General features: G+C 36.3%; 1 protein-coding gene across 3 annotated transcripts in view; it reads right to left on the bottom strand.

Annotated features, from left to right (window-relative positions):
- LOC131051283 (K(+) efflux antiporter 5) overlaps positions 1 to 27,088 on the bottom strand; it is a 133,901-nt gene that overhangs the window by 50,796 nt on the left and 56,017 nt on the right. For all 3 annotated transcript variants that reach the window (XM_057985730.2, XM_057985728.2, XM_057985729.2), the window contains exons 8-12: positions 22,060 to 22,131; positions 21,771 to 21,854; positions 21,611 to 21,679; positions 6,584 to 6,661; positions 6,176 to 6,264 (exon numbers count right to left, since the gene is read on the bottom strand). In XM_057985730.2, coding sequence (XP_057841713.1) covers positions 6,176 to 6,264; positions 6,584 to 6,661; positions 21,611 to 21,679; positions 21,771 to 21,854; positions 22,060 to 22,131 — 392 coding nt within the window. The remainder of the gene's footprint in view (positions 1 to 6,175; positions 6,265 to 6,583; positions 6,662 to 21,610; positions 21,680 to 21,770; positions 21,855 to 22,059; positions 22,132 to 27,088) is intronic.

Raw genomic sequence — 27,088 nt, forward strand, 5'->3', positions numbered from 1 at the left:
CTACAAAGCCCATACCACCGGATATTTTTGGCCCACTATGAAACAAAATGCTTGTCAATTAAGAAATTGTTACCTATGGTAGGATCTCTTCTTGACATGTCAGAGGATACACACGAATGTAAGTTTTTTGCAGAATGGTTTTTTATCCTAGCATATGATGTCCCTAAATCCAAAATGGTATGCGACATTGTTGGTCCTAATAATCCTTCATAATATAACATTCACACCTACCTCACCCACCTAACTCACATCTAACCAATCAAAATCATTCATCCAATATGCATCTTGTTTCACCATCCTTGGCAGCACCCTTGATCATAAGGCCTATGATGTGCCTTCTTGCGATGCCTTCACACAAATTAGGCAAACCTAGTAGTTAATGGGTTCATAAAGGTATCTACAAAGCCCATACCACCCGATATTTTTGGTGCCCTGTGAAACAAAATGCTTGTCAATGAAGAAATTGTTATCTTGTCAAAGCACGAGGATCTAATTTACACTCCATCTCACTCCTATCACTACCCCTTGAACCTTCTTCGCTTGGGACATTCACCTCATCAATAAATCAAGCCTACTTCCTCTAACAACCGTAACCGCATTATCGCCATCACTTATGTGACCAGCAAGCAAACATCCAAATTTATCCTTGACCACATCATTTTGCAGTATGGTATTTCCACCTCCATCATCACCAACAATGGGAAATCTTTCAAGAATTTTGAAGCCCAAGCCCTTTGTGAAAAATTCCACATCAAACATACATGGTCCTCTCCATACTACCCACAAGGTAACAACCAAGACAAAGCATCTAACAAAACCCTTTCAAAATCCTCAAAGAGATTTGTTAATGATATTGGTCGTGACTAACACCTACATATTCATCCTGAACTATGGGCCTACTGCACTAGTATCCACACTCCCATTAGAGCCACACCATATTAATCAATCTTCAAAGCCAAAGACATTTTACTAATTAAGGTTGAACCACCTCATTGCACGTATCTTTGTAAAATATAATTGATGAAAAGGAATATTGAGTTGCATGACAACATGAGTTAGAGCTCTTGAATGAACATAGGCTCAACGCATTTCCCATCTAATGGTATATCAAAATCACCTTCATCATAGCTACAATCACCATATTTAAGCTAAAGAATTCAAGTTGATGATCTTGTCCTTAATGAAAAGCAAATTAACACCACTGAAGAAAGAGAAAAGAAAGGCAAGTTCACACCTAGTTTCACACCTAGGTTGGATCCCTCTATGATCATGGCAAAATATGGATTGAGAACATATAAGTTGGCTACACCAAAAGTTCAAGAACAAGACAAATTTCTTGAAAGCACTTCTATGCTTGACCAAAAATCAACAAAATTTTGAAAAAAAAACAATAATAATTAAAATACATAAAAAGCAAAGCGAAAAGTTGCCATATGGTGAAAATCATTTCTATGGTGCCTTAGCCACCATGATAAAAACATACTTGCAAGCATCATGCGTAAACAACTAGGTTCCTATTATCTATAAGCATTCTTTACACCTAGAGGCACCATTTATCATATTTCCATCCATTATATCCACCCATTCATCTCATTTCCCCACCCTCCCATTTGACTACAATGGACTTGGGGAAACAAATCAATCTAATGCTTTGAAAAGTGCTCTTGGAACACTTTGACTAGACACTCCTCTACAACATGGCTCCTTAGACAAACAACTCAATCTCTCCTTATGCAAATGCATTGCAACCTAAACCAACACTTCTAATGCAACCCTCTTCCTCACCTTTTAAAGACTGCCCTAGCTCAAACTAATTGATCCTCATCATCATCATTAGAGGCAAGCAATACTTGACACATGCTTCTTGGGTTCCTTTTGTTTTGTGCCTTTTGGCTCTTTTTGTCTTCATGTTTGTGTGTCCTTGTGTCTTGGTGTCTTTGTATATTTATCTCTTTAAGTATGTTGTCTCATCTACATTATCCACCAAGGCTGCCACGGTCCATTGTACCATGTTGCATCTTAATGAGATGTTATTGGGATACCTTTTTTTAATGTTTCTTTTGATTTCTCTTGGCATGTGTGCATCATGATTTGTTCTTTATCTTTCCTTCACGTTTGCTATTTTTTATTTAGTCAAACACATCACCTTGAACAATATATCCTAGTGGATCTCATTTTATGCAATAGCAAAGAAGTTGCTCAACAAATTTGGAATCTCCTCAATGATTCCCCATTAATACCTACAATCACCAACATACAAGGTACATCATACCACATCGAAAATCCCTCAAGCATTGAGACACCCAAACCAACCATCAATTAATCAAATCTAAAACCAACTGCCAACTAATCAAATCCCAAAACTATACTAAAATCCATATCCCAACACCCAAGGAATCATTCATCCTTCTTCCATCTCTTGTATCATTCTCCACCAACATTCCCTCCTTTTCTCTTCTTTCTAACACCTCTCTTCAAGAGCTCGCCCAAGCTATTTTCAACGAAATACCCTCTCATGGGGACATTTCTCATACTAACTCCATATTTCTTCAACTAATTGGCACATCTCTCTCATACTACATTTTCCTTTAGCCAATTGAGGCATCTTGCCTCCTCCATATCCAATACCATTTCCATTTTATTTCAACCAACTAGGGTATCTTGTCCCTACTTCACCTCACCAAGCACCTATATTTTATCTTTCTTTGAAACGCCATTGCTTCTTCTAGTTGCAACACCATTTCAATGAGGAGCAAAATGTGGACACCTAAAATTCACCTTTATATATTAACTAATTTCAATCCCTCTAGCTCCAATTAATGTTAGTTAATAAAAGTCCATTTTCAACAGTCTTTCTACCAAAAAATTATTTTAATAACAATTTTTAATCCATTTCATTAAATCCTAAATCCAACCAATTTCAAATCGTAGAAATTAATTTGCTTAACCTAATCCTAGCCATTCAAAATTAAATCAAGCTTGAATCTTCACCATCCGTCAATCCAAGATCTACACCCTCCATTTCACACATGATTCTCAAGCAAAGAGTGAAATCTATTAATTGTTAGATCATGCATCCACATGTGAGATCAATCACTTGTCACAATCACATCCTTGTGATTCTTCTCATGTGTGAAATCTTTCACTCTCCACCCTTTGTTCAAATAAAGATAATCTTAAACCTCCATTTTTCTCAATCCATATCTTATCCACTTGCAACACTCCCAAATTATCGCTTGTAAGCTTCTCATTCCCCCACAAAGGCTAACCAATCTCCATCATCCAATACAAGATCAATTCTTAGCCATCCAAGCCATCCTCAAGCATTTCCACAATGGAAACTGTTGCAGCTATATGCTATCACATGGAGGAGTCTCGAAGAGCAACCCAACTCATCATTTCAAAGCAACAAAAAAAAATCATGGAAAGTTTAATTTCATTTTAAGTTTGCATCATTTATTCACCTTTCACTCATGCTCTAACGGCTAACCCAAGCGTAGGAGTAGACTATGAGCTTTGCACTTCAGTTATTTTTACTACTCCTCTGACTACTCATACTCTTAGATTCTAAAATTGGTAAATGAATGTGTTTGTCATTATGGAAATGAAACTAAGATTATGATCTTTAAGTACCTAACAAGTTTTGTTAGAGGAGTTTAACCTATGTCCAAGTCCCCGAAGCCAAAGGGAAGATTGGGAGCTATACCTATACATGCAGATGTTTCCAGTGATTACATAAGTGAGGAACTTCTGATTAATAAATGGGTGAAATCCAGAGTGAATGTTATCATAATGTCAAATGAAAACTTCTAGGATACCCTCTCTCGTGATAGTTGTTCCTGAATAAGATGGTCTTGTTACATGAATTCCTTAACTCTATAAGCTACGTTCAAATAATGGTTGGAATGATTCAATCAATGTTAGTCTATTTTTGTAATTGTTGTTACACAAAATTATAGACATTGGTATCAGCTGGATGTGGAGCCCTTGCTCAGAGTTTCTTAGCCTGTCATAACCTCTCTATGAACCGTTTATGAAGTTACAGGTTTAAAATTTCAATTTGAATGATGTTCTTTTACCTTATTGATGTCATTTATGATGATTAGGATGAATCCACCATGGTCTATTAGGACTGTGCTAAAGCAGTTTTCCTCAAGTATAGTCCCATCTTCTGGGGAACTTGTTGGCATAAGAGTATATTCTAAACAGGATCCTATTTGATGGGGCCACTTATGCATGGACCTGCAATCTTTTACTTTACGATGCACCAAGAATGGGTGTAAATTGACTAATGAAGAGAATCAATTTGTTTTCGCATATAAACATTGGGACAGATTCTATTATTTGAGCTCATAAGCATTTAAAGAGGATTTTTTTAAATATTGAATAATAATCATTGCACAAATTTCTTGTTGAAGGTATTGACAAACCAAGTAAACCTATCATGATAAAATAAGGATGGAACTCTCTCTTTCTAAACAGAAACTCTTATATGAGTAATAAGGAATCAATTGTGTATTTCATCAAAGGGTTAGTTTCAATCTAAACAAACTAAAGAAAGGGAGTACCATAGAAGGTTTTGCTAAAAAATAGGTTCATTACTCTTTACACGATTTGAACACTATGAAATTCATCACATACCTTTACAACAATGGCATAAGGATAGCATGAAATCCTATATTTTCATTTGAGACAATTGTTAATCTTTAAAAACAGTGGAGATGTATGTGTCTAAGGACAAAGACAGAATTTTAACAAGAATGAGCCTGCAGGGAATGAAACCTCCACAAACTATTTTCCTACCTTAGCACATGCATACTGATCTATTAAACACTAGTTTTGGGGAAAACGACAAAAGGGAAAGGAGACTCACCATGCAATTCACTTTGATGACATGACTCATTTCGGAACACTGATTTTGAGAGGGAAGCAATAGAATGTGCAAAGCAAATAGAAGTATAGGTACAAGTGTAATAAGGAGCTTCATTAGATGATAATCATGATATGCTTCAGAATGATATTGTTCCTAAGATAAAATCTTTACCATCTAATTCAAGGGAACATCCATTAATGTGATTTAATTGAATCAGAAATTTGTAAAATGTTAATATGGATTTGTAATAGTGTATGATGGTGACAACTGATCAATTATCATTTCATATATGACTCTGATGTGCACCGTATTCCTTTTTCAGTCTGAAACTAATAAAAAAACTGCATATGAGTTCTCTAAATTCAAAATTTTGCATGTAGTTTAAGTTTATTCTGTAAATTTGTGTATTTTATTAATATGTTAAATTTATACAAAGTTCAAGTCCGCAATTTTTCCCCTAACATGCAGTTGCACCTAATGCTTTTCATTTTAACCTCCCTCCATATGGCATACCTTGGAGGACGTAACCATTTCATGTTTTCAGCAACAATTTGTCAAGGATATATCGCACAATATTTAGACTTGCACAAAGTATAAGAAGAAAATGAGTACATAAATAGTTGGTCATAAAGTTTCCCTATCAACAAGAGCAGGTAGTTGTCTAAGACCATTTTTGCAGATAAGTTTCCACATCTATTTTGGAAGTTGTCTACAACTCTCTCAACAAAGGAAAATTCTTGTAGAAGTTTCAAATTTTGTAGTTGTCTTCTCCTTCTATATATAACAATTCATTTTACACTTTTATCACTGCATAGAAGATAAAGTAAGGTGTTTTTCACTTTTACCATGCCAGTCTTATCTACTGGGTCATTATCTAGTGGTAATTCATCCTCATCCTTGTAAATCTTTAACAATTTCACCTACACCAATGAAGAGTGTAAATAATCACTTTTGGCAACTATCTCCTTTGTTTCTCTCTGCAGTTCATGTGTTTTCTTCTTAGTTTCTGGTGTGCATGCTAAGAAGGACAATACATTATGGTTTCATAATGAATTTCACAGACATAAAGCTTGAATATCAAATAAATTGGCATTTGTTCCTGATTCTTACCAACTCTGCCATACTTTAAGTAATTTGCACCTGTGTATCTAGGAACAGATTTCAGATTCTTCAAACTGTGTAAATGATAATCAGGTGAGATATTTGACCAGTCTTAACTGGTGTACAAAAATTACACTAAATAGAGAATTAAACCCCGTCTATTATTAAGAAAGTGTTACTAATATAAAGCATGGTACATACGATTTCATCATCGACATAATTCCTTGCAGAAGTCCGCCTGTTCCAACCAAGACAGGAAGTAGGGCAAACAATAATCCAACCGCACAGTCCTAGGGAAACAATAAAAACAATGTAACTCAAGCTCCATTTGTACAAGTAACTGACTATACACTGAAGTGAAAACTCTGCACATTTAGTATTGAATACCAAAATGAAAAAACTTAACAATGACTGACTCATTCTAAAAGCACATGGATTAAATAGGAAACTGTCAAATTTAACTATCACATTTGTAACACAAGCTCTACAAGCAAGAAAACTCTTTTGTACTAAATGCATAAGCATTAAAATGGAAAATGTCGAATTCAGATATTGCATTTCACCAAAACCTTACTCTTCTGAGTATAACTCACTACATTGATACAATACCTGCAGAATAAGAGTTCCAACAGTGACTTGGCCATGAATAGTATTGATACTATTTCGTTCCATCAAGAATTTCAAAACCTGAAGAAACAACAAAAGAGTAACCATTGGTGACAGTTTATGGTGCAGCTCATGCTCAATAGTATATTCAATCAGTGATGAATACCTGATTACCCACAAGTGCCTAAAATGATGCACCTGAACACTCTTATAACTAATGCTACAACACACAATTGCATCACATATTTGAATCCCTCACACTCTATATGTGAGAATTCAAACACCAGGGAGAACTTGAAGATCAGAAGAACTCCATCCTCAAACGCATAAAAGTCTAATCTGATAAATTTGTATATAACTAATGGGCATATAGTTAGAAAAAAAAAGTATATTAATAAAATGAGAGGGGATAAACTTGACAAAAGTATAAACCTTCTGAAAAATAAAAAAATTGTCACCTCCTATGAAGGGGAGCAATCTGAAAGGAAAGAAACATATTTTCAAACATCAGCAAGGAATCGGGATCACTACTGTTTGCAAATGGAAATACCAAATTTCAGATCTTTCAAAGAAAAGAATAATTAAATTAACGAGGGGTAGTTTGATAGGAACCTTGCCAATGAGGATAATTTCAATTAACAGTTGAACAAGTTATGTTGTAGCCTGATAAGGATAAAAGGAAGAAAGCTTAAAATAATGGCCATGGCCAAAGACCTAAGCATTTCATGCAATAGTTCTTATCAATACTCAGGCTCAAGAAAAGTGCTTACACTAAGAATTTTAAGGGATAAGCATAGATTTAATAATCATATTTGATGAATGCTATGTTACCGGTTTGCTGAAAATAGCTTGCTAGTTTGCGTCCGATCCAGCCCAACTATGAGTCTGTATCCAGTCTACCCTTGGGGTCGTCCAAGATCAAGCCCAAGGCTTGCAGGTTCATCTGAAATGAACCCAAGCAAACCTGAAGCATATCTAGCGGGTTTTCAGCCCATGTGGAAAGTTTTCAAAAAAAATCAATTTTTTTATTATATTTTGACCAAAAACCCAAAAACACATGGATTTGAATGCATTTTAAGACAAAAAAAGCCATTTCTCTTATTGTGAATGCAAAATGATGTACGTCATGAAGCTCTACGTGGTTTTGAAGGTCTTGATTTGGACCCCACTGGGGGCGCTGCCCCTAGACCCTCGCAAGCGGCACTACCCCCAAACCCACACCAATCTCATTTGATTTGCCAAGTACTCTCCAAAGTCCAAGTTTGTGACCTCTGCTTCCAAGTTTTCCTATAGGTCTTCGTCTACAATATCCTCATCAAATTGGACAACTTTTGTAATGTTACTTGATGTTTACTCATTTTCCACTTTATTATGCTTCAAAAATATGGTTTATCCAACAATGTATTTGCTACCGTGTAATGTCCCCTTTTGGGAGGACACTAAATCTTTTTTTTTTATAGTTGAACGGCTGGAAGGGCCAGCACCCATAGGGAGGACACTAAATCTTGCCCAATATACTTGTGGAATAATTGCAGGTTATCTATTTTCAGTCTCCTGTGGTAACTTGGACAGATTTAATTCAATGTTGTTTCCCTCTTTAAATGCACACGTCTGCTGTTTATATCAATCTGATCTGCTGCCTATACACAGATATATATAGATATATATATGTGTGTGTGTGTGTGTGTGTGTGTGTGTGTGTCTGTGTGTGCATGCGTGTGTTTGTGCGTGTGTGTACGTGTATGTGTGTGCATGCGTATGTGTGTGTGTGAGTGCGTGCGTGCGTGTGTGTGAATCCTTTCTATTCCATCAGGTCTGATTCTCTGGTTATTGATTTGATATTTCCTCTTCTTTTCCTTTGATGCCTGCTTTATTATTGTTTGCAGATTTGTATTTGTGTTCTGATCTCTTGATAAATGTTCATATCATTCTTCCAGATTTTCTTATAATTCTGATTTAGGTCTGCTCCTAAATCTGCTTCTAATGCATCAGATATTTTGTTCTATTGCATGGATCCTTTTGTCTCAAATTAAAATTTATCCACTTTATATCCTCCCAATGTGAGGGAGAGTCACACATCTTCATCATGTATGCCCTTGGCAAGAGACACACCCTTCACCATTTGAAAGAGTGTGACTCTTTATTATTTCTGCCCTTTGAAAGGGACACAACCTTTCACAATCAGTTCTGCACTCTTCATTTAAATCAGATCTGCACTTCTGATTCCCAAATTATCCCCTTCAAATGAGGTTCTCTTCTCCCTTTTATATCGCATGTTTGAGGGAGTCACAACTTTTCATTTCATGCCCTTAACCATTCATTAACTTAATTAAAATTTAATTATACTCTTTTATATTTTTATTTTTATTTTATTGTTATCATTTATCATTAAATTGTATTTCAAAGCGGGGACATTACATAGTGCTAGCGCCAATGGCGTTGTTTGTGGTTCTTCTAATTTACGAGTACTAGACGTTTATATTTAGACATCTCAAGTGGACACATCATCATGGGGCGGCCATAGAAGATGGTCCCACCATAGTTGTTCACATTGTCTTCATATTTGGATCTTGCTCTTCATTCATTTACATGTGGTCCTAGTTTCTCTCTCTCTCTCTCTCTCTCTCTCTGGTTTTTCTTTCTTATTCTATTTGTGAAAGATGTGTATTTACATGGGCACTTAACATGACCTCACAGTCAACAACCATCGTTGCATCTTTGATGTTTTTTCAGAGTCCCTAAGTTGCAATGAAGGGAGGTGTTCAAATTAATCTCTCTCTCTCTCTCTGGTTTTTCTTTCTTATTCTATTTGTGAAAGATGTGTATTTACATGGGCAATTAACATGACCTCATAGTCAACAACCATCATTGCATCTTTGAAGTTTTTTCATAGTCCCTAAGTTGCAATGAAGGGGGGTGTTCAAATTAATATGGTACATTAGCTAATTAGTTTCCAATTAGGTATTTTCACACTTGTATACTTAAGGTTACTTTAGTAATTTACTTTTTGTGTCTCATATCATACGATTAAGACATTTGTCATGATCTTAATTTGTCCTAGGGTTTCATCATTGTATATTTTGGTTGACGATAATCCTTGATTCATGTGGGGTTGATCAACAACTCTTACATTCAAATAATCCTTGGCTCGTGGGTTTACCTGCAACCATAACAACCTTCCACGCAAGAGAAAAGCAATGGAAATGCTATGATGCTAAAAAATTCATTAGATGCCAAAATGAAACTAGTACAATATACAATGATGAAACCCATGTTATAAAGAAAAGGATGAAACACTAGGACAAATTAAGATCATGACAAGTGTCTTAATCTTATGAGACAAAAAATAGATGACCTAAGTAACCTTAAAAATGCAAGTGTGAGAAGGCCCCAATAGTAATTAGGTAATATACCATGCTCACAAAGATGCAACTTAGGAGTATGGAAAAATGCAAAGATGCAAGGATATATGTGAACTATGACGCAATGGTAAGTACCCATGTACTATATATATATATATATAAACATTTCCAAAAGAAAAAAGATACAAACAAATATGTACAAATGACAAAAGGAAGGAGGATTCAACAAAACCCCACAAGTAATATTTATGTCACCAATGTACAATAGATGTACCCCATACAGGATAAAAAGAGAGACTATGTAGCACCCTCTCGCTCCCTCCCCTAACCCCACTCCCCAATGTACAATCTCTTGCAATAATGGTAGATGCTCAACAAAGGATGATGATGAAGATCCAAGAATGCCAAACAATATTCCTCCCCTTGGAAAGACACAAAACAAAATAAAGGTGCAAGATGTTTTTTCATGAAAGAAGATCATGATGGATACTAATGTTGTTGTAGTCATCTCTAAACTCTACTCAAGTGTTGTCCTTTTGATATGCAAGCATGCTAAAATCAAATTAAGTACAAGCCCAAGACCATGTGGGGACAAATGAAGAACATGATCCAAAGACAGATGGTTTGAGAACAACTATGATGGTACTATCATTAAAGAGAAGATAAATGTTCTCAAATGTGTATGTCAAATTTGTTAGATAGGACTCACAAAACAAACCTACAATATCTATCAAGTACACATCCCAATGCACCAAATATGAATAATTATGATGTAACTACTACAAAGAATCATTCGAGCCAACAAGAGATGGAGATAACGTGATCTAAATGTACGTCATCCAACTATATCGGCCATCCCATGATCATGTGGTCCACACAAGATTTCTAAATATGAATAGATGAAGATGAATCTACCAATGTCAAAAAGAGAGAATCCTCAAGATAGTGACTCAGAAATAAAGAAAACTAGGCCTCTAAATCTAGATTAGGAATCATAGAAGCCAAAGAATCAATAAATATATCTGAAGGATAATGAGCATCACTTGAAGACTCAATGTCATCACAACTAACAAAATCTATCAAATAACCAAGTTGCTCTATTGTATCATCATCATATGGCAAGTTATCACAATCATCAATGTGTGCAATATTGTCCATCATAGAATCATCTAAGAATGGAAAGTGATATGGGTATCCAAAATTCTTGTTCAAAGAGTGCATGGGCATTCAATATGTGAGATGGAACATAGTTTCAAAATCAACAATACTGCCAATCAATTAAAGGAAATGATCATTCCTATTCCTCCATGCCATCTTCTGACTAGATGTACCTTACTCTAGATACAAAGTCCATAAATATGGAGCAAGAGATGAAGCCACTTGAGATGTTTCAGCTTACCGTCTTGCCAAGACTTATAGCTCCCTTTATTTAGGGTGATTACAAAAGGGTGAATTGGTAAACCCAAAATGTTACAATGATAGCCTGCTCATCTACAAATTAAAGATCAAAACATGTGATCCTAACAACATGAAAATTGGCCTTGTATTTTGCAAAATAAGTCAAAATAAAAAAAGTGACTTCAAACTGAAATAAAAGGTTGTGTTGTGACGTAATCACACATCACCCCATTGCAAATGGGGACCCCCTCTTTTTTTTCGCTTTTTACGTTGGGGTTCTGGTCTCCAGTATCTAAGAGTCAGAAATGAGTCAAGTTTTGTGAAATTTGGGGAAGTCTTCAAAGTTGAAAAAAGAAGCAATGGTTGAAAGGATGTTTTGACGGTACAAATGGGCTTAGATAGGTCAAAGGAGTAAAATAGCAATTTCTCGAGGTCAATTCTGACAACTTTCTATTTATAGGAATTTCTACTTTTTTCTTTTTTCTAAATTTAGAAAGTTTTGTTTTTGGCATTTCGGGGCCAATCCGAGAACATACTTTTTCAGCTTGCTTTTTCCTAAAAATAGAAAGTTGTTTTTTGCTTTTTGAGGTCTTGGATGGTTTCAAGTTCAGACAAGTATCAAGTCGGAGGAATTCATCCAGAATGCACCAGTTATGAAATAGTTTTCACATCTAGAAGGTGCATTCCGGAAAAGCTAAATTGAAGATCACGGCGAAAAGGCTAAGTCTGGAGTCAAAATCAAAAGAGTTCACTGCTCAAAGCACAAAAATCGTTTGTCCATGGTGAAAATTACCAGTCAATGTGAATATCGCCCATGGTAAGTAAGAGGTTTCCCTATTCCATAATCAAGTCTGCCCTACCTAATGGGAAAAGTTGCCTAACTCAAATGCAAACTTTGCCTTGGACTTTGGAAACATTCCTCAAGCCATCATTAAGTCCGCTCTAGGGGTGGATGTCAAAATGATTAAGTGTTGAAGGGTAAGAATTTTGAATGTTCCTTGCTCACTAGCAAAGTCTGCTCTCAAGGTGGTAGAAACTTCCTTAGTTAGCAGCAAAGTCCACCCTACCATGTGGAGTCAACTCAAAATCAAGTATCAAATCTGGTTTTGGCATTTTGAAGGAAAAGGGCAGAAATGGGGCTAAGTGTTGAGGTGTTGAGATAATTGCACTTTGGAAATCTTCCTTAACCACACATAAAGTCCGCCTAGACACCTTAAAAACTTTCCAAGCCTATAGTCAAGTCCATCCCCCCCCCTGGTGATGTTTCCAACCCCAAAGTAAAGTCTGCCTAGGCACATCTAAAATGTTCCTCAAGCTATGGTGAAGTCCACCCTTGGCAAACAAAGGGCAAAGTTTTGAGAAAAAAAAACAATTAAAGAAAGAGGGATGGAAACAAAGCAATTCGCCCAAATCATGTGGAGAAATTTGGTAAAGGTGAATAAAGCAAGAAGAAAAGCAAAACAATTTGCCTAAGTAAGAAAGGAGAATTCGGTGGATGAACAAAAGTCAAACCAAAGAGATAGTTCACCTAAGTGGTAAAGCATCAAAGCAAGAAAAACAATTCGCCCAACTTGAGAGAATTTTGAAAATTTCGAAATTGCCAAAGTCAAAGTAAAGCTAGAAAAGCAATTCGCCTAGAGTGAAGAAAAAGAAGTATTGGCAAAGAATTAAGGTGAATTAAAACATAAAAACAAGCAACATGTGGAAATTCGCCTAAGATGAAAAAGAAAGTTTGATAAGATGATGTTGATTAAAGCACAAAAAGCTGAACCAAAAGGAATTCGCCAAAGATGAAGGCTTCTAGAGGGAAGCAAAATAAGGAATTGCAATAAGTTTTAAAACACAAAAACACAGGAAAGTTTGACTTGGAGAGCAAATGGTGACTACATTCATTAGCTTTAAAACTCGTTAAAACAAAAAAAACAATGCAATGAAGAGTTTCAATTTTCTATGAGACATCAGTCTTGGCTATTGACTATTCACAATTTTCCTCTTCATCCTTATGAGTTTGAACTTCTCTGAGCCTCTTTTCTGAGTTGTTAGGCAAATTAGAAGTATTATTGCAGGTTCCCAGCAAGTTCTGAGGAAGAATTTAGGCATTCAAGTTCAGATCACAAGCTTTTCTCTGAGAAATTTCTTCATTGTTGCAGGTCTGAAGCATTTTAAAGGCAGAATTTTCAGAATTTAGTCTCAAAATTTCCTTCTTTCATTCTAAATTCTGATTATCATACCAATGCTTAGGATTTCCTTCAAATTTTCTGAATTTCATCAGAAGGACAGGGTTGTTTTTTTTGTGTTTTCAATTTTGGATGCAAAGATTTCCTAAATCAGACTTAATTTTTACGAAGTTGAGAGTTTTTCAAGTCTGATTTTAATTCCCTAACCTGATTTTATCTCTGAAAATTCAGATCAGACTTAATTTCGTAATTTCAAAATTTGTGTAAGTCTGATTTATAATTCCCATAATATTCCTAAGTCTGATTTTCATTTCTAAGTTCATTATCAGACATGAATTTCGTAAACTCCAGGTTGTCCTAACTCTGATTTTCATTTTTTTAGACTTCACTTAGTCTGATTCTAGGAATTTGATCAGAAAATCAGAGTTATCTTCCAAATTTGTCAAGTTGACATCATATTTATCTCTCCTAACTTTTGAATTTTTCTATATTTCAGATAGTAGATGTCAACGCAAGAGGGAATTTCACAAAAAGTCCAAATGAAGTTCAACAACAAGGACCCAAAGCTGGAATCCAAATTTCATATAAAGTGGAAGAAAGTTAGTGGCATTGACCTTGGCCATGTTGATATCGAAGACTTCAAGAAGAGGATGTACGAGACAGATGATCGCTTTCCTTCACCACTTGCACAAAAAATGATGCGGGATGGGATTGTCCAAGCAGCTGGATTTCCTCCAGCAATGCAGTGTTGTGAACTAATGGTAGAATGTGCAAAGCATTACAATGCTCAAGAGAGACAAGTTGTAGTTCCTGATGGCAAAGTGTGAGCTTACCTCGAAGAAGATGCCATCAAGGAAGCACTTGGTATTCCCAATTACAATTCCACCATATACAAGACTAAGGAGGAAGCTTTGCGATTTTTAAAGCCGATCCTATCACTTGCACCGAAAAACTCAATAAGCAATGACTCCTTAAACCAAGGCCTCACCACTCCAAAGTTCCAAAGAAACTCTCCCGAACTGACTTCATTGAAGTGTATGGAGACCTCGCTCTTTTGCTTAATAGGGTCATGGGAAGTCCTCAAACCTCTTCATATGAACCTTGGATGTACTACTTCATTAATGAAATCTCTACAGGTGTGAAGATGATAGATTGGGCAAAGATAATCAGTAACAATATTGACGAGCAGTTAAGGAACTTGGAACATACCAAGTCATTCTACATGAGTTCCTACGTCATCTATATACTTGCATGGTGTTTCAAATACAGTGGGTTGGTTTGTTGAGGCATCATGGGAAACAAAGATGGCCAATTCAGCATATGATTGCTATCCACAGTTGCAAATACAACAAAAATCCCACTTAAAGAGAGTTAACAATGCATTCCTCACGTATATCACTAGAAAGCTTCAAGGAGGCATGCATCAAAGGTTGACACCTGAAGCCAAGGAGCTGATTAGGAGGTTTGGGTTTTGGTATACTCAATTCACTACATTCACATACTTATCTGGCAGCTAGATACATTTGCAAAAATCCAAAGAGCTAAGCAGAAAACAGGAATTTCCTTTCCCCTTGTCATTGGAAAAATGCTAGAGCGATGTCCATCAGCCCAAGCAGCAGAGAATGCAGATATTGAAATGTAGTGGTACTGATTTTCATTCTACCTATCAAGGTCTAACTTTGATCCCCACCGCCATATCAAAAGGGTGAATAGAGTTCATCTTTAAGACTTTTGGGCCAATGCGGATGATGAACATGAAATAAGAAAGAGAATGCTATCCAAACTACCAGTTAGCATGATCAAGGCACTTGACCTTTTTCCAATACCAGATCAGCTAGAAGATGATGGAATCTTCACTCAACTAGGCTACGAGGAAGAACAACAGAAAACCCTTCCCACAATGGATTAGTCTGCACCTAAGCTCACTGATTTGGATACCCTGATGAGGCCAATCATGAAGTTTACCAATTGGTGGGTAGATCAGCAAGTTCTCAAGCTGAAAGGAAAGAACACTGCCTTAAGGTATGATTTAATGAAGAATTTGGATTCCTATTCTTCTAGGGGTGATGAGGCAACACAGGACACGGAGAGGCCAAAAAGTGGGAATTCCAAGAGACAAAAGGATGCAGCAGAAAGTTCAAGAGGGAAGAAGCAAAAAACAAGGCAACTTCCGTAGTCAACATTTCTTTCATAGAAAAAGTTGGTTCATCCGCTAGCAGGGCAAGGCTCCAGCTGTAAACAATCAGCAGATGGAAAGGGAAATGCCCCCTCAAATTCAAAAGGAACAAAATGTAGAACCTATCTAGCAGAAAGCCATTCTTGACGATTAGATAACAATAGCAGATACGAAGTTGGAAAATTTTGAAGTTGAAATTTTGGAAGAGGGTTCTCAAGAAGGAATGATTTTCACCCTCAAGGGAATTGAAGAGAACGAAGAAAATGAAGAAAATCAGGAAGACAATGGCATTGAGCAGCCAACAGTGCCAAGTTAGTTATTACAGAGAATGAAGAAAAAGACTATTGTAGAAGTCCAACCAATGGACAATTCAGCAAAGTTCTTAGCCAAACTGAACCGGCCTGTAGAAATGAAGAAGGCAAAGACATAATCCTTACTTCATAAGGATAGTACAAGATTCCATTCAGTACAGGTGGCTGTTCCTAGAGTTGACAAATCCAAAGAAGACATTGCACTTAAGGAGTATGATCTAATGAATGTGGATATAGGTCCTACCACAAAGGAGTAGGAGGTCCAAGAGTTGGACATGTCAATCAGCATCATCAAGGAAAGGCTAAGAAAAGAGGTTGAAAAGAAAAACAAATTTAAGGCAGAAAATGAACAATTGAAAGGTTACATCCAGCTCTTGGTAAACCCCATCAACAAAGAAGAAGCAGCAGCTGCTCCACCATTGATTCTCCCACAGGAGGCAGTTGAAAATTTTGAAGGGATGTAGATAGCATCTCAAGAGTCTAAGGAATAGATTGGAAAAATTGCAGATAGGGCCACCAAATTCATTGAAGAGCATTGCCGAATTTTGGGAGGAGTTCAAGAGCATCCAAAAGAAAACAATACCATGCTTAAGGGTGTTGAAGGGAATCCCTAAGCCAGATTTGATCAAAGGAAGGGTAGTTGATGTTGGAACATTTTATGATTTCAATAGATGGTATCACACCTTAGTGGCCAAGGGGGAGGTCTTGGAAAGGATGAAGCATGATGGTGCCAAAATTGAAGAAGCAATCAAGGCTATCCAAAACAAGATCTTCATCATAATTGCTCATGTGCTTGAGCAAGAAGAAGTCCGAGACAAGGACTTGGAGGTGGAAAACTTGAAAACCAAAGTCCAAAGCAACCTTTCCATTTCCTCAAATTTGATTCAAGGACAGCATTTCAACAGGGCATCCTCTTTCTTGTCCATTGAAGGTGGTTTTTGAAAACTCAAAATTGATTGGATGGCTACCTTTGCCACGTGTGATGATGACATGGACCTGATGGAGTATAAACTTGATATCCTGCCACATGTCCCAATGGAGAGTTGGGCCCCATACTGACCAGATTCGTTGAATTTGCTGCAAAGGAAAAGGATAAGGGATACTCGCTTCTAGAAGAAAGCTGGATAATTAATTGTTCACTTCTTATTGGTCCAATTTGAATAACTACAATAGTTTGCCCTAATTAGTTTTTTTTTAATAGTCTTGGCCATTGATCTTATATCAATCCAAGTCGTTGCTTTGTAATAAGGGTGCCTATATAAGCCCTCCCCATTTCATTTATTTTCATATGAGAGACTTCAGAGAAATTGTTGTAGTGATACTTCTTAAGTGCAAAGACATAATTCATTGTTCAATTGTTGGTGAATCTTGTCTACTTTTGCAAGTTAGCATGGTTTCTTTGCTCTCATTAGAGTAGGATTTATTTGCGAGTTATTAGATTGAATGAAGGATTTGATAGAAATTGCTCAATGTGGAATTGCATGTCCATACTTTTGATGATTTTCAATTATCATGCAAAGTTAGCCTGAACCAGTACTTAGAAATTCAACTTCTATTGCTTTATTCATTGTTCAAAATGTTGGTGAATGAAAGTAATATAAAAATCTTTTGGAATTCCGCAGAAGATTGCACCGTTCTTGAGTAGTTGTTGAATTTGGCGAAGCAAGAATTGGTTTTAATTTCGCATTTGCAATTTCCGTCTCTTGAGTTCATAGGAATAGTTTAGGGTTAGAATTATCTTTTGCCCCTTTTTTACAAATCCAAGTAGAAATAGAACTTATTAAAAATCGTCCCAAAAAAAAAAGATAAGTCAAAATCAGCATAATCTTCAGATTGATTAAAGCTCCTAGTACAATTGTGTAAGTCCCCCTTGAGATTACCAGCATTTCACAACGAACCAACTAAGACTATCCACAGTAAATCTTGAACCTTGGAGTCGTCTTTGCAATCACAGTCCATCTATTTAGTACATAGAAGATTTTGATCAAGAGAGAATAGTATATCTCTGGGTATTTTATTCTAAGTTGCACGTGCATAAAAAACACACCAACATGTAGCTAAGGAAAAAAAATATATGGCTGCAAAGTACATGGAGCCAACTTTCAAGTGCCTATTTGTTTGTGAAAATATAATACCCGGTGGCCAAATTATGGTCCAAGGGAAAAAAAAAAGCTCCTTCAAATCTTAAACAGAAAAGCCCCGACACTATTTGGCCAGCTAGAGGGTTGTGCCATCAAGATGAGATAAGTAGTGACCGTGGACAAGTGGCGCAAAGCAAAGTTGTTAAGGCAACAATGTTGAGCAAAGATTGAGCGGTGATGGTGCTATGAACTAGTGAAGGCAATGAAGATTGAGGAGGCACCACTTGCAGTCTAGCCCCGCAGACTATAAGGAACTTGGCGTGAAGACCACACGCTTCAGCCCACCCTTGTTGCATTCAAAACCTATCCTAGCTCCCAATCACCAATGTGACCGAAGGTCATAAAACCAAAGAAAAAGCCCACTGACTTGGCAATGCTAATGATGTCAACATGCAAAAATCATAGCCACACAAGGAATTACAAATCCAATGCTCTAATACCATATAAGAGTTGGTAATCAACACCATCGAAGCCAGGGATTAACTACAACCAAAACAACCTTGCACACATGAGAGAAGCAATGGAAATGCTATAAAACCAAATAATTCATTAGATGCAAAAATGAAACTACCGCAATATACAATGAGGAAACCCTTGTTATAAAGACACGGATGAAACCCTAGGACTAACTAAGATCATGAAGAGTGTCTTAATCCTATGATATGAGACACAAAAAGTAAATGACCTAAGTAAGCTTAAGTATGCAAGTGTGAATAGGACCTAATATCAAACCAATTAGGTACTATAACATGTTCACACCAATAGATAGCCTATGCATTGATCCCTAAGTGCTATGTGCAAAGCCTAATAGAGTCATATCGATGGCAATTGTTGAGGTGAAGAGGGAAATTATGAAAGCAATTACAAAGACATACAATGCTGAGAATGCATCCACCATTTGTTATGAGTGATCTAGCTTTTCCACACTCAAAAGCTATCCAAAAGAGGCAAGGTGGGATTTTTCATACTATGGTGCATGATGACCCAATACTATGGTGGACTACGCACTTGCCCAATACACTAACAACCACACTAGCCATTTGGCTCTTGTCGAAAAATTCTAGTTTATTTGCTGCTAAGAGGAACCAATCTACATACAACTTCATCCACTCTATTAAGAGAAACAAGCTTATCTCTTTAAGGGCAGAGAAACTTGTAGCTGTACAAAATGCATTACATCTAATAGAACACAACACACTCATGTACATGGATAGTTCAATGTAATCCAAAGGAGCTGGCGAAGAGTGATGAGGATCAGGCACAAGTAGGGTTGGTTGGTGTTTATTTCGAGGAGCTTCAGCTAGATGGGTCCATTTCCAACTGTTACAATGATGAGGCTTATCCATGGCATTTTCAGAGGATGATTGGACCACTGAGGCACTGGCTCATTCTATTTCAATGTAATCATCATATTGAAAATTTAAATATAATAATATATATACATATTCGACATTTTCAATGCATTGTGTTTAGTGTTTTACAGCCTGCTTTTTCAGTTTCTTACACATTTTTTAAAATAATTTTTCTAGTACTAAATTATTTGCACCATCAACAAATCAAGGTCCATGGTCCCCGCATTCCCAAAACCCATCCTACCATTCCAAAACTGCATGGAACACTACAAAATAGTAAAATATTTAACCTCGTAGTAATGAGATCTGAAATTGGTTGAAAGAGAGCAAGAGAAGAAGCCAGGGATCAAAATTTACAGCCTTAACATGCTCAAACAAGGTTTTACCAGTAAAACAATTTCACAAAGATTCTTTCGGTCTTTGGGTATAAATAAGAGAGACAAAAATCAAAAAATAAAGAAGGTGGCTGTCTAAAAGTTAGGAACACCGTGGAAAGATTAAATTAAAAAGAAAATATTTTTCTCTGATGCTTCAGTGTCTCTTGTTTGTTTTGAGTTGATAGTGGGTTTTTGTTTTCTGTTTTCTCCTTTTTCATGTTTTTTGGTATTCAATCCAATAGGAGTGGAATTTCGAATATATGTAATCAGTTTTGTTCAAATATTTTGCAAACGTCGAAATACAAATGAATGATTGTTTTGCACTATGATGCCAATGAATAAAGAAATTCAAATCAGTTTTGTTCGAATATTTTGCAAACGTCGATGTTTAGTAGAAATTATCTAATGTATCAATGTTGATGTGTTCTTCATGTGGACAACAGACAGCCAATAGTCAGGTTGTAAACTTCATATAAGTGATGACTAAACCACTAGCACAGAAAAAATGAATTTTGAAAGTACTTTCCTTGGATTTTTGCAATCCATTGTCCATCCACAGATATGGTACAACAAATATAACAATATAGATATAGATCCATGTGTAGAATTGTCCATGTATATGCAGCACCATGCAAAAGAGACGTCATAATTGCAGCTTCATACAACAAGCATAAAATAATCATGCCAGGTAAGGAAAAGATAAAGAAAACAAAATTAGCGTTAAATTCATAGAACCAATTATTCTTATTGTATTATCAGCATGCTTAGAATATAAAACTATGTTTGATAGCACAGTTTAAATAACTTATCTGGATAGATATAGTGTAAAATATAGGAAAGATTTGTTGAGATTTTGATTGTACCCTTTTTGCTAATATTAATCATAAGTAGCAGGGACCATAAGTACAAATGAAGGTGCAAATGCAGTGCAGAAATGGCCTTTCCAGCGGTTGAATTTGTCAATTGCAAGTGCAGAAACACTAACTCAAGCAAGAAGTCCAAAACTTTGAAAAATGCAACAAAATTTTGCAAAATTGAGAATCTCACAATCTAGTGGATGAACCCTCTAAAAATGCAAAGATCTTAGTTGTTCAGATCTTACCCACAATGTTATGATCTCCCATTGCTCTCAAAGGATTGTTGATCTACTTAATAAGCTAATACCATCATGGGATGGTTACTGGGTGCATGTGGCAAAACTTTAATAAACTTGCTAACTTTGATCTTGATAGAGTCAATCTTTCATCAAAGCAAGAGTCACTTCTATTATTAACATGAAGATCGTCTTCACCAGGAAACATCCCTCATATTACAATGATACATCTTCTCATATGAGCATTCCTCATCAAAAGACAAGTATCACCTATAGGCAGAAGAAGATAAAAGGATAGCCTAGCGCTTAAAATCTGAGTCAAACAGCATGAAACTACTTTGGCAATGAATTAAAGACGTTATAAAGATATATTCATCCAATTACGTAATAAATTTTAAATTATCTTGTATGACTGGACCCATATTATATGTTTCTGAACCTTGTGTATTCAAGTTCAGATAAGAATAACCATATATATTGAAAACCACAAAATTGTTGAAGATATGTATGGAAACACTATCAGACCAAGTGAATTATTTCTTTCTTTTGTTGGGTCTTGCATACATTTTCAAAACTAAGCAACCATATATTTACAAAGATAAAAGCATAACTAAGATTATCACATTCTATCTCCTGACATTACCACAGCAGTTGACGACATAGATAAGAAAGCACCAACAAACACTCCTTCTGAAGGTTTCGCCCCACATATCTGCATTCAACAAACATTTGTTAATATGCCTTCAATTGTGAATTGGTAGATAATGCAGACATAAAAACATGACTGAAATAAAAATGTGTACCAAAGCAGTAATGCCACACAAGCACATGAAAAGGAAGATTTGGAGCAAGCCTCCCAAGACAGCAACAGATCCAACAACTCGAATCTGCACATAGATTTAAACCAAAAACTTCAATATATTTATCAAGGCCAACTGTTGCATTTCTAAACAATCCCAAGTCAAGCCTACTGTAAGGAATAAACACCAAGCCTTATTCACACAGAAGATCGTTAAACTCTTTCATATTTGTAGTGTGAAATAAGTAATCATTACAGAGTAACATACTTGACAGTTGTATATAACAATATACCTTTGTTGCAGAAAATTCTAGGCCCAAAGCGAAAAGCAGGAAGACAACGCCAAACTGGGCAACTGTTTCCACCTGTAAAATTTAAAAGAAAGCTCAAATCAGTTCATTAAGAGAACAATATCCTAACAAATAAAAAAAGAAAAACTAAAGTACATCCTGATATTGTAGGTAGCTACAGCTTTGGATGTTTCTCAAATAAAAAGTAGATAAAAATCATTGCATTGTTGTCATAGAATTCAAGCACAACAAATGGAATAGCAATGTTTGGACATAAGCAACAAGGCAGAGCTCAATTGTTGCCAGGTGTGCTACCAAAAAAAGGGGCTTAAGTGGTGAGTAACAAGTTGTGCTAATTGTTGCACTCTATAAATGTTTCTGACAATGGAACAAAGGCCAAAGTATGATTGATGGGCAGCTATCCCATTCAGGCTAATGCATGAATGACGGGTAGATATCCCCTTTAGTAAAGACCTTCAAATGGTGATTATGGCTGCTATAATAGTTGGGGGTGGCCATGCCAATATACTAGTTGTTATTGAATTCCAGCTATAGTTGTGAAAAGTAGGTAATACAACTTCCTTTCGATTTCCAACCACACGAAGTAGTAGTTGTTATCGAATTTCTGTGCAAATGTAGCCGATAGGGCAAAGTAGAGAGATGGCAAGTATTCTATTATAATAGCCAAAGGTAGGGGAAAAGAATTAGAGATAGGACATGTTGGGACTCAAATCTGTAAGTCCCCTTTTTGCTTGATTCCCTTCATTTTCCATGTGTTGTCTTGGCCATTTGTGATCCATTTGTTGATAAATAATCTGAGAAATCTTCTAAGTCCGGTCCCCATGTTGAAGTGTTGTTCAAGAGGGTTAGGAATTGTTTTTGTCAGAATAAGTTAAAGTGTGTTTGAAATCGGCTTAGAGGTTTTACCCTCCCAATCGGACCAAGTCCTATCCACTTATAAATCCCCACAAAAGGGAAAATGAATAAAAATAGCATAAGTGTTTCTTTTGCAAAAACCCAAGTTCCTATTGAACTTCCCTTCTTAAAAGTTATTGAGCCTAATTCAGATGATTTTTCAAGCATGTTCAATTTAATTAAAGATTTATGCATACTTTAAAGCCTTCTGCAGGATCTCAATGCCCATCTAAACAGCATGGGGCAAAAGGAAAAGGCTCAGTTCATTATGCTTTTGTCACATGTTCAGTTCAGTTATGAATTCCTGCAGAAGTCTTTGCTTGTGGAAAACCGGTGCCCATTTGAACTGAACCTATTAAAAGTTTAATAAATCAATCCAATTGAGTTTTCCCACATGCCATCCTTTGCTAATGTCACCGTGTCCTGTTGATGTCATCCCATCTCGAGCACTCCCAATCCATGATGATGCCATACTTACAGCATAATATCATCATCAGAACTTTTCATCCAAACCAAACACTAAAACAATGTGAATTTGGCAGGTTTGGTTGGATTTCCCCATAAGTTCAATTCAGATGGTTTTCTCCACAAATCTAATTCAGTGGCAAACTCTCGCAAAGGTCCAATTGCACTTCAAATACCCACAATTTCATCCTGGTGTGAAAAAGGTTTCCACAAGGCGCCAGAATGGTAAGAGTTTCATGGTGATGCTCTACATGTCTCCCATCTACTCTCTAGTAATTTGTGACGCCATTAATACATCTTCTACTCACCAAGGACTTAATTTGTGAGACCATTAATAGATTTGTAAATGTGTTCAAGTACCCAAAATAAATGCTTGGTTTGGTTTTAGATATCGCCAGTATTGCAAAATGTTCACCTATCCACCAAAAAACAATGCTCAACCCTTCTTTCAATTTGAGACGCCCATTTTGGGCAGGATTGATCCTTGGCCACAGATTTGGCACTACTACAATACCATGTATTAAGGTTTGACACCGTGCAATTATTATAATGTAGATCATAGTCATCTTTTTAGGAGGTTGGTTCGACTACTGCCTTTAGATGCCAAACATTTGCTAGTTTGTTGTAGCATAGCTATAATGACAATTCAATTCTTTTGGGCCAATAACAACCCAGTGAAATCAAAGAAGTTCATTATTGTAAGTGGATTTTGTTGCAAAATGTTTCCATACCGTGGGGTATACATCTAAGAAAGCTTTTGAGTTGCAGATAGGGATTTTCCCCTATTACATTTTCCGACATGAACATAATATACTAATTTAGATGAATGTAACAACACTTTGATTTATTGCAAGCTTTGTAATTATCTTTCTCATGTTATGTTGGATGTCTGCAATTGTGTTATGGATTAATAAGTATCTTCTAACCTTTAAATTCATAGTATGTGCTATATGCAAATACATAGCTCAACTTTTTTTTCTGTTACGAATAACTCTCTTCCTATGTGTTGTAACTGAAAGGAAACTTGCAGCCTCATAAAGACAATTTCCACATAACCCATTTGAGATATCAATTCAAATAAGCACTTAAAATCCATATGCAAAGAATAGACAACATACCCATCAAAAAGTAACACAAGATATACCCTGGGAAAACCCTCATGAGGGCAGCCTTCAAAAGAATCTCATACACCATGTATTAATCAGCAATGCAACATTATAATACATCTATGGAAGCCTTTGAATCACAAGCCAACATCAAGCAATCCATGTGAACAAGCATGAGACCACACGTCCCATGCCATGCTTCCAACCTGCACAAATGCTAACCTAGCCAACCTACCAACCTTAACCAACTACCTTGCATTTGCTTTTATAGAGTCAAGCTCCCACAAAACCACCAAATGATATTACATCAAAACATGTGCTAAAACCATGGGCTACCTAACCATTGACCCCACATTTAATATTGGGTACTAAATTTTCTCCTTTTTAAATATCTTTCCCCAATATTAAATAAATATAATATAATATTACAATGTTTCAATACAACACATCAAGTGGCCCCAAGAATATTCCAAAAGAATCTCTACACATTACACGTCCATGTACAACTCACATAATAAATAAAATATTATTATTATAAACATTGTTATGCAAGATGTACAACACCTATTTTTCCAAAAGTAACTCCATTTCTCAAAGAATGGGCACCATTCTAGAACCATGTACCAATCTCACATTATTCAAAAGCATTAATCAATAGCTTAGGAATAAAGTAGTCCTTGTGCATCCATGATTGTAGATATAGCCAGGGAATCATCTTGAGTGAGATTAAACGAGTCAATTTTGTGTGAATTGTGTTTTTGCATAGTCATATTAACTATATAGGGATTTTATACAGCTAGTCTTCCATGACCTAATAACAATATTTGAGGTCAAAAATGCAATGGTTGTAGTTATTTTTGGATGTCTATTTTGTTTGATTCAAATACCTATTAATGTATACCCTAAAAACACCCTCCTGGGTCTAAGTTGAGCTTGAAGAACAAAGATAACCCACCCTCGTAGGGTTGACCTTTAAGCCACCATATTTTGTTGATGAGTTGGTTTCACTTACATGACGACAACCTTGGCCTTGTGAGTAGATTTTAGTTTAGGAAGAGGAGCAACAATTTTGAGACCCAACAATACCATCACTCTATCCTTCCTTCAATCTTATCTAGTGACCTAACAACAACCATAGCTAGTAGGTAGGAAAGGGGCCTACTTTCTATTACCAATAGGGAACAACTATGGCTTGTAGGTCCCCAACTATGAGCCAGTTAAAAGAAAGGGGGGTACCCACTTGGACACTACAATTATAGCCAATGGGGCTCCCCAACCCATACCTACCTATTGTTCTATTGCTATTTTTATTGTCAAGGGAATAGGCTCCGTAGCTATACAGATAACTATACAAATATAAGGCTATTTCGATTGTCATTCTAAGGGCTGAGGGCTAGGGGCGACCCCTTACTATTACATGTTGCAAACACTACCATCTGTTGATACAACAACCTCAAAATGAAGGAAACATACCTGTTGACGTGTATTTTGTACACGACCAAACACAAAAGAAAATACCTAAAGGTACCTTATCCTCTCTTGAATAAAGCCTTTGAATGCTGAAGATATCGCGAAAAGGATCAATCAAGGTGACTTCAAGGTTCTTTGTTGTAGGATCTCTACGTGTGGATAAGCTCTTTGTGGTATGATGTGATTTTGCTGGAATCACAAGGGGACTTACACTTGATGACTGAACGTCTGATTTGCTTTGAATATCGCTGGAACACGGGATTTTTACTAGCCTTGATTTGAAAAAAGGAAAAAAGATGAGGGTGAGGAAAGAATCTAATCCTAATACTAAGGAATGTAGGAGCAATGATTGATCTTTGATGAAATTCTAACTAGGTCTTGTTTTGACATCCCAGGACCATCTCCACAAGGTTAGTGCGATCTTCGAAGGAAAGCTTTATGATGTTCAAATCATCACTGCAGGCATAGACACCATCAGGCTAATGCATATCAATGAAGAAGCGACAATTGAAGTTAAGCTTAAGCTGAACGATTCCAGTTGACTACACAAGGCAAGTCTGCAATCAACAAACAGCTAGTAGTATGGACATACGAATTTCACCATCAATCAAACACATTTCTTCCACTCATCTAATAACATGAAATCAAATATGAGAAGTATAGAGACCATGCAAATTGTTGAATCGACCCATAAATTTCACCATTTCTTCAATGAAGTTTTACAAGCCTTTTACAACAACATCTTGGCAACAATCTTTGCCTTCTCTCTCTACTCTACTCTAATTGCTATTCTACCAACTTGACTAGTTCACTATTCTAACTACTGACTCTCTATTCACTAACTCCACTCTATCTGCTTCCAACTGCCTTTACAAAATGAAGAGTCGAGGCTTATATAGTGCCCATAATACAATTCGATGGCTAAGATCAATTTGAGATCAATGGCCAAGATTCAATAATGAAAACCCTAATTAGGGTTTGTTACAACCATTACATAACATTTAATGCTTGACCAATGATAAAATTACATTTTAAGGACACATGTCTTCTCCGAAAAATTCGACCAATGGATAGCT

This window comes from Cryptomeria japonica, chromosome 9, assembly GCF_030272615.1.
Source record: "Cryptomeria japonica chromosome 9, Sugi_1.0, whole genome shotgun sequence".
NCBI classification, from domain to species: Eukaryota; Viridiplantae; Streptophyta; class Pinopsida; order Cupressales; family Cupressaceae; genus Cryptomeria; species Cryptomeria japonica.